Below are 9,279 nucleotides of genomic sequence, written 5' to 3' on the forward strand. Positions count from 1 at the left end.
CAATAATTTTGTCAGGGGCACGTGCCCGGGTTCTGGGCTCAATCCCCAGTGAGGTACTTGCAGGAGGCAGCCAATCCTCTAAGTTTCCAATCAAGCATCAGACATAACATGGAAGTTACTAAAACCCACAAATACACATGGAAGTTACTACCAAGGAAAAAGGGAGGAGGGAGAAGGTCTTGCGAGAATAGGGGGAGGGGTTAGCAGCACATACCTGAGTTCAAGTTGTGCACTAAACGACTGTGGGACCCTTTTTTGGGGGGAAGGGGAGCCTCCATTTCTAAAGTTGATCATGGTGCATAATGGGATTCTAGAAGCTTCCCTCCCTGCTCTACAGCCTAGGTCAGTGGTCAGCAAACTCATTAGTCAACAGAGCCAAATAGTACAAGGATTGAAATTTCTTTTGAGAGCCAAATTTTTTAAACTTAAACTATATAGGTACGTACATTGTTATTAACTTAATTAGGGTACTCCTAAGCTGGCCTTTGCTAAAAACGTCCTCAACCTTCTCTGAGGTCGACCCCTTTCAACTATCCCACCCACACTTGTCTTGTATACTTGTTTCAGATAGATGAGTGTGGATGGGAGAGTTGGAAGGGGTCAACCTCAGTGAACGTACCTCAAAACAATGTACCTCCCCCGCGCTGCGTATCCTGCGGCCCATCTGCACCACGTCTCCCATCGTGACCTACCGACACCCCCCACTTCTTCTAACGCCACTTCTTCAAAATAGACTCGCCCAGGCCAAAAACCAACTTCTGCGCATGGGCCATGAAGTTTCAATCGCACTGTACGTGCGCGCCCGCACGTGGTATTTTGTGGAAGAGCCACACTCAAGGGGCCAAAGAGCCGCGGTTTGCTGACAACTGGCCTAGGTGGAGAGTCAGTCACCTGGATTCAGGCTTTCTTTGTTAAGGGTAGGGTTCTTTGAGTGGTCTCCTTCAGTTATGTAAATGTGGGCGAAAGGGCACCCGTTGCCCTGGGGTGGAACCAGCTTTTGTGGCCTGACAAAGGTACCCCTTCTCAAGGCCCCTTGGAATGCAGAGCTGGCAGCAGGGGAGGGAGGGGAGCGTTTTGGATCCGAAGCCCAGGGCCTTGGGAGAGGAAAGAGCTTGAGACCCGTCTCCCCTCAACCTGCCCCCCAGATTCAGGTTGGGGACTGACTAGCATTTACTGTCAGGGAAGGCCTGGAAAGTTGCTTCCCAAGAACAGTCTGAATGTTTGTTGGGTTCCCCAGCCGACTGTACAGCTGGATGTGAGCACCCCTCTCTGCTGCTGCTCTTTGGGGAAGGATGGCTGAGCTGGTGAGGGTGACTAAGAGGATCCCTCGTGCCTGAAGCATGTTTCCCTGCAGCCCTGCCAGGCAGGTTCACCTACAAAGCTACAGGACTGTGTGGGCTCCACAGCGCCCCCGTGTGGAGGGAGAGACCCCGCGGAAGAGTCCTGCCCAGAGTGCCGGAGAACACACTGTCTGGACTAAGGAAGCTCTGAGATTCGGGACAATTTGGGACAGAGTAGGCTCCAAGAGGAGGAGTTTGTAGGGAGGAAAAAGAATTTGATCTCTACCCTTTTGGGTTCTTAGCTGAAACTTCTATCACTGTAGTAAAAGATGAATAAGATAAAAAAACAAGGCCCCACCGGGCGTGACTCAGTGGTTGAGTGTCGACTCATCTCTACCCTTTTGGGTTCTTAGCTGAAACTTATATCGCTGTAGTAAAAGATGAATAAGATAAAAAAACAAGGCCCCACCGGGCGTGACTCAGTGGTTGAGTGTCGACTTATGAACCAGGAGCTCCTTGCGTTGGATTCCGGGCAGAGGCACGTGCCTGGGTTGCAGGCTCCACCCCCAGTGTGCGGCGTGGGAGGCAGCCGATCAATGATTCTCTCATCATTGATGTTTCTATCCCTCTCTTCCTCTCCGAAATCAATAAAAATGTATTTAGGGAAAAAAACCCCACAGAAGTTTAAGAACACGTATCCCTCCTGTATGCATGGGAGATGCCCAGAAAAACTAGGAAACTCCCGGAAGTGGTCCAAGCCACCACCTCAAATATCAGCTGAAGACAAAAAGATGTTGGGTTGGGGGAGGTCAGTTATGGAAGGTTACCAGGAAAAGCCCAGTAAAAGGGTTAGGTTGTCAAGTCCAAGATTTAAGTCTGTACCTTCTTCATTGATCAGTTTCTTGTGATTTAGAAACCCTCCCCTCTGGTATGAGGGGAAAACTTACAAATGGAGTTTTCCTTTATAAATTAAATGTCCCTTACAAAGAATAACTTCTACTTGGTTTTCAGAACTTCTCCTGTGTAAGCTGTTTTTTAAAAAACAACCAGCTCAAGAGAAGCCTTATGCCAAAGAGGCAAATTTTGGGGTGTCATAGTGTACTCCCCTTCATTTTCTGCCAATAAGAGTACATGCGGGATTAAAATGAAGGAATATTTATACCCCGAGCTATGGTTATTTCGATTATACATGTTAAGGCAGGGGTCCTCAAACTTTTTAAACAGGGGGCCAGTTCACTGTCCCTCAGACCGTTGGAGGGCCGGACTATAGTTTAAAAAAAAAACTATGAACAAATTCCTATGCACACTGCACATATCTTATTTTGAAGTAAAAAAACAAAACGGGAACAAATACAATATTTGTATTTGCATGTGGCCCGCGGGTCGTAGTTTGAGGACCCCTGTGTTAACGGCTTACCCTAGTGCCAGGCATACTGAATGTGCTCCATGAAATGGCAATAATTATCATTATTACTGGGAATCAAGATAGTAAATACCGAAGATTCTGGAAACTTCCAGACGCCCTTTGTGTCTGTTTCCCAAGATGATCATCAATATGTTAGAATCGCCGAAGGAGGAATGCATGAGGCCAAAAGTGGTAAAGGATTATACATTTATTAGGTCATCTGGAAAACCAGATGGCTGAGCCCCCACATGGCGCCAGCACCCAGGGAGGGGGAATCAGAGATCTTAAAGGACTCTAGGTGGGCTTTTTCTGGGTGGAGAATTCTCTGGGTGGGTCTGGATCCTGGGAAGGTCCGGAGGGATAGGATAATGGTCTTAGCAAGTGAAATGTGGTCTAAGCAAAAGGGAATGTCGTTGGTGAAGTGGTCTAAAGATCAGTTCCTAGGAGAGGGAGTATAGATTCAATTATTTGATCAGACCTAATACAATACCCCTGGGAAAGGCCAGGGCTGTCTTTGGAGGCAGCCAGGTCACACTCCTAGGCGGCCGGAGGAAACCAGAGTCAGCTGGGTTGAGAGGGCCAGGAGCTGGTTGAAGGCCACAGTCGGCTGGGGTATTCTGGCTTAGGCTTAGGGTGGGCAGTGCCCAGCAAGTCTCCTCTGAGTCACTAGCCTCTTTTTTCGTGGAGCCCCCTTCCTGTTAAGGAGACAGAGGAGCTGGGCGACAGTGATGGGCAGGCCTCGGGGCCATGTTCTATGTTCTCAGTCTGATGTTCCTGGGACTTGGGACTGGCTGCCTCCCCATGCTCCCAATGGGAGACTGGAGTGTGGACATGTTTCTAGGATCCCCATCTGTTCTTGTTTCTTCCCTGCTCTGGAAGCTGTGATGGCTCCTCAATGCCTGCAGAAAGCACCCTAACTCTTAGTAAGGTGAGCCTTTCTCACAGGGACGCCCCAGTCCAGCCTTTCCGTCTCCAACACTGTCCACAGCTGGCTGTCCCTCCTGATGCCCCACTATTTCACACTTCTGGGGTGTCACGTGTGTCCTCAGCCTGGCCTGGCCCTCCATTCTCTTCCACAAGACAAATGCCCACTGCTCCTTCAAGAGGCAGGAGCACTGTCAGGGCTAGGGGTGAAGCCTGCTCCCCAGCCTGTGCTTGGGGGTCTTGCTACTCTGGCCCCCTTTTCTTTCCTTCCATTTGGTTGTGCTAAGCTGGTGCCCATTCCTCTCTGCCAGCCTAGGCCTGGGCCCCTGAGGTCTGAAATGGGGTCAGGAGCAAGGCCCCCCAACGGGCAGAGGCTGAGGAAGTGCCCATCAACGGGACTAGCTGGAGACAGCCCAGAGGAAAGGGCACACATCCAGCCCCAGCCTCTGAGGAGCACCGTCAGACACCCACTTCATCCCCTTCACGGCCCCCCTTCTGCTAGAACAGTGGTTCTCAACCTTGGCTGCACATTAGAATCACCTGGGAATCTTTTAAAAATCCTTTTAGATATCCGGGCCTCATCCTCCAGAAATTCTGTTTCTTTGTTACTAATGTTGTGACCTCACCCCATAACAAAGAAACAGAATTTCCGGAGGATGAGGCCCAGAAATCAGGATTTTAAGAAGATTCCCAGGTGATTCTAATGTGCAGCCAAGGTTGAGAACCCCTGCACACTCCCTACTGGGGATGTGCCCACAATCAAGGTACATGCCCTTGACCGGAATCGAACCCGGGACCTGTCAGTCCGCAGGCCGATGCTCCATCCACTGAGCCAAACCGGTTAGGGCTGCTGGTGCTTTCTTCCTCAGGTTGCAGCTGAGCACAAGGCTGCCCCCGTCAGACCTAACACAACAAACCCGGGAAAGGTCAGAGCTATCTGAGTCAGTGGCCCTTCCACGTGGTCCCCTGGCTGTCCTTCCTGCTCTTGCCCTCACTGGACTCCACTCCAGGAAGAGGCCCAAAGCCTCACTCTGCTTTCGGCAGCCCTGGCAGGGCCTGGCTTCAGTGGGTGAGTGATGGACAAGCAGGGCGTGTGCAGTCACAGGGCCCGCCTTGGAAGGCTCCCCCTCCCCCCCACCTTGGAAGGGCCCACCTTGACTTAACTCTCAGCTAGCTGTAGTGATTTTTTTTTTTTTTATTTCAGAGAGGAAGGGAGAAACATCAATGATGAGAGAGAATCATTGATTGGCTGCCTCCTTCCTGGGGCATGTGCCCTTGACCGGAATCGAACCTGGGACCCTTCAGATCGCAGGCCAACACTCTATCCACTGAGCCAAACTGGCTAGGTCTCAGCTGTAGTGATCTTGAAATTCTTAATTTTTTAAAACCAGGGGCACTGCAAATTACATTGCCAGATGACCAAGGTGGGGATCTGTGCTGAGGAGGAAGAAATAGTTGCAACAATGTTCCCTTTTCTTCTCCAAGGGCTTCCAGGGGTGGGCAAACTTTTTGACTCGAGGGCCACAATGGGTTCTTAAACTGGACCGGAGGGCCGGAACAAAAGCATGGATGGAGTGTTTGTGTGAACTAATATAAATTCAAAGTAAACATCATTACATAAAAGGGTACGGTCTTTTTTTTTTTTTAGTTTTATTCATTTCAAACGGGCCGAATCCGGCCCGCGGGCCGTAGTTTGCCCACGGCTGGCTTAGACCCAGGCTCCCCGGCCAGGATGACGTCCATTTAATCTTGTGCCTCCCTCCATGTGTTATGTTAGGATCCAGCCATTTCTATCACTCACCTGGGGGAGAGCCATGAGTGACTCTTGGGGCACCAGGCCCACTCTGCAATGACCGAGCTGGGCACAGGCAGGAAGGGATATGCTGCTTGCCGACTACAGCCCCAGGACTCTTCTCCCTGGGTGGCTGCTCTCCCCACCCTGGAGGTAAGTGGCTGAGGCCACACCATGCGGTTCCCCCAACACCAGACCCCTCTCTCGGCCCCAACCAGCCAGTTTCAGCGCTTCTGGTTAACCTTATCAAGAAGGGCCATGAGGGAGCCCACCAGCCCCTGCACGCCCCCACCCAACCCCACTCCCTGTAACAACCTCACTATCAGATCCGGAGCTCTGGCCTTGCCCTCCGTGGGAATGCGCTGTTAGCTCAAACCTCCCCTACTCTGCACCCCCTCCCCCTCAACAGTCCAGGGAACATCTTTCTTGACTCGGGCCCTGTGGCCTCTCCTTTCCTCCTGGCACTCACCTCCCTCTGAGGCCCTTCAAGGGGTCCTTGTGTACCCACCAGCCAAGAACAAGGAACAAGCTGTGTCTTCAGAAATCTCTGGCAACTTGGCCCCGACAGGCCCTCTGATGGGAATGGGAACAGGAAGTTTCACGGCAGAAAAAACCCAATCCCCTTTTATTGAGAAAACAGTCAATTCCTCACTCTTTTCCCAGGTGACTTTACCCCGAGATACGAGGTGACATCCTTCTGCACCCACCCCAAGGACCCCTGACCCTGGGCGGGGCGGCCCACAAGGGACACTCCCTGCCTTCACAGGAGCAGATGCTTGTCTGTCCGGCCCTGGAGCAATAGGGTTCTGGAGGGGGCTGTGCCAGGCACCGGGGTGCCCTGGGGGTGGGTCAGGGTGGCCCAGGGAGGAGTTGTCTTGCTGGAATGAGGGAAGGGAGGAACACCGCCATCTCCTGAGGCCTGGCGCCTTCTTCCTCCAAATTCTTCATAAATAGAACTTCACAGTAATAGAGGTATGTCCACTTCCAGGGTCAAACGGGCTGGTTTCCGGCCAGGGAGTCAGACCTCAGTGGGGCCACAGGAGGGCACGTGGCTGGGGCTGGTTGGGCAGCACCGTGACTTGGGGGGCAGAGCCCTGCGTCAGGGGTGGGGGCTGCTGCCATCCGGAGGTTCTGAGGATCGCTGAGGTAGTCAGAGGGGCAGGTTCTTCCAGGCAGGGGCCGGTCGGGGCATCACAGGACGCAGCCGGACTGAAGCCACCTGGGAGCAGAGGGGGCTGAGCAGCCAACTCCAGGCAGGTCTGGGGGGAGGGAGGGTGTGCCCAGGGGGTTCTGAGGCTCTGTCTCCAGGAGACCAAGGAGCACGGAGTGGGTGTGGGGGGACTGTGAGCCTGCACAGGGTTGAGCTTCTCCTGAAAAGGTTGCTTGGGCCCGCAGGGAGATTAAGGCATTTCACAGGAGAAGAACCTTCTGTGAATCAAGAGGGCAGCCACGGAGCCATCCAGGGCCTGGCCTCGCCCAGGTACCTGAGCATGGGGTTCCTTCAGAGGCCACCAGGGCCTCCCACCGGGTCAGAGGGAGTGAGGCAATGAACCCAGTTAGGAGGGCTGCCAGCAGCCTCGCTCCCCAGAGGACCTTCTCCAGGCTGGGCCGTTCCAAGCGTTCCTGCGCCCCAGCTCCGCTTCCTGGAGAGTGTCCACACAGGGAGGCCCCCGGCTACCTGTGCCCCCAACACCCAGGAGCACACAAGGCCCAGATCCAGACCCTCCACTGCCCTGCAGGGGACCAAGGCTCCATCCACCCTGGCATTGCAGCTCCAGCTGATGCTGGTGGTCCGGCCGGGGTCAGAGCACCTGGAGCTTGCGGGAGCAGGTGAGGTTGCCGTGCACCAGCCCCCACATGGCCAGCAGCTCCGAGGGCAGCAGCTTGTGCACAACCAGCATGGAGCGGAAAAAGCACGGCTCCTTGTTCATGCGGCTGTTGCGGTTCCGCGAGATGCCGAAAGTCTTGAAGCCCGCGTGGGCCACGGGCTGCACACCCAGCACCTCCAGGCACATGCCCAGGAAGACGTCATCGATGGGGTAAAGCTCCACAGTGTCACAGGCGTGGTGCAGGCGCCGGGCCAGGCCTCCGGCCATCAGGAAGCCGCCTCCACCGGCGTAGGGAGGGTAGCTGGCCTTGCTGTACAGGGCCCCAGGGATGTAGTACTTGTTGTCTTTCTTGCGGATGGGCCGAGCGTGCTGCAGGACGTCACCCACAAACAGGTCTTCCTCTGGCCGCCGGTCAGCCAGAAATTCCAGCAGGTTGGTGGGGTTGACGAAGACGTCATCATCGCCCTTGAAGATGAAGCGGACATTGGGGCAGAAGATGTCCAGCCACTTGAGAAAGTGGATCTCCTTGAGGGTCAGGTTGAAGAAGCTGTCAAGAAAGTCCCACTGGAGGATGTCGCCATAGAGGCGGTCCTCATAGGCTAGCAGCTGCTGGTAGTGGGCACGCTCCTCCTGCTTGGAGGCTGTGCCCAGCAGGAAGAGGGTGCGCCTGGCACCTCGGCCCCTGCCCACCGACTCCTGCTCCAGGCCCCAGGTCTGGCGGATGGCCTCCCGGCGGTCATGTTGCGTGATGACCGACTTGACGACCACCAGCAGGTAGACGTCACCGTTGCACTTTTCCGGGTGGTTCAGCAGCATGGGGAAGTATCGGCAATGGCGATAGAGCAGAAACTGCTGGAAGTGTGGCTCCAGGCCCTGGACCCAGGACTGGTGGGTCAAGTTGATATTGGCTGAGCAGTTAGTGGTGGTCACGTCCCAGGCCTGAGGGCCCCGTGAGGCCATGAGCACGGGGGAGACCAAATCCTTCGATCTCTTCCAGAAGTCATTGGGGTTCACCAGATGTCCACTTGGTTTCTGGGCCTTCTGTGGCCCTAGAGTGGGTGGTGGGGGCTCTTGCAGAAACTGACTGGGGGTCAGACTACGCTGGAATACAGCTATGGCCACGAGCAGGGCTAGGGACAGACACACACTCTTGTAGACAATTCTCTTCCTGGAGGTGGGGGGAGGGGGGAAACAGAGGAAAAGATGAATCCCCATGATCCTCCCAGCAGCCCTGGTGTGTAACTATAGTCCCAGATGGGGCAATGGGTCCTGGGTGTGGGTCGGAGGAGGATTCTGCTTCCTCTCCCACCCTGACTTCCCTCCTCCAAGACAAGGAGCCGCACAGCATAGAGCCTAAGAAGAGCACTGTGGCCCTGTCACTGACAAGCTAAATGACTTCGATGGGGTTCCCTTAACCCAGGGCTGGGCAAACTTTTTGACTCGAGGGCCACAATGGGTTCTTAAACTGGACCGGAGGGCCGGAACAAAAGCATGGATGGAGTGTTTGTGTGAACTAATATAAATTCAAAGTAAACATCATTACATAAAAGGGTACGGTCTTTTTTTTTTTTTACCTTTATTCATTTCAAACGGGCCGGATCTGGCCCGTGGGCTGTAGTTTGCCCACGGCTGCCTTAACCTCTCCAAACCATGATTTCTTCTTCCCTGAAATGAGGACAGTGTGGATTGGAGTTCTAGCTAAAGTGCCGGGCAGGGCAGTGAGTGTGCTGTCAGGGATTAGTGCTTCTACCGGGACTACCTCTGGTGGAGATCTTTGCCCTGCTCCCCGCCCGCAGCAAGGCACCTCCATCCATCACTTTCAATTTCCTGGGCAGACTCTGTGCACCATTCCGGTGACCCATGGGGACGAGTAGAGACAGGACCTGCTCTCCGCCTGAAAGCTCTATACCAGGGGTCCTCAAACTATGGCCCGCGGGCCACATGCAAATGCAAATAGTGTATTTGTTCCCGTTTTGTTTTTTTTACTTCAAAATAAGATATGTGCAGTGTGCATAGGAATTTGTTCATAGTTTTTTTTTTAAACTATAG

At 53.8% G+C, this 9,279-nt stretch overlaps 1 protein-coding gene across 1 annotated transcript; it reads right to left on the minus strand.

Annotated features, from left to right (window-relative positions):
• Window positions 1–6,011: 6,011 nt before the first annotated feature.
• B3GNT7 (UDP-GlcNAc:betaGal beta-1,3-N-acetylglucosaminyltransferase 7) lies at window positions 6,012–8,658 on the minus strand. The gene has a single exon (XM_005882966.2). The coding sequence runs from the start codon at window positions 8,443–8,445 to the stop codon at window positions 7,204–7,206; it is 1,242 nt and encodes a 413-aa protein (XP_005883028.1). The 5' UTR covers window positions 8,446–8,658; the 3' UTR covers window positions 6,012–7,203.
• Window positions 8,659–9,279: the final 621 nt, after the last annotated feature.

The sequence above is a fragment of the Myotis brandtii genome, unplaced genomic scaffold (genome assembly GCF_000412655.1).
Source record: "Myotis brandtii unplaced genomic scaffold, ASM41265v1 scaffold744, whole genome shotgun sequence".
NCBI classification, from domain to species: Eukaryota; Metazoa; Chordata; class Mammalia; order Chiroptera; family Vespertilionidae; genus Myotis; species Myotis brandtii.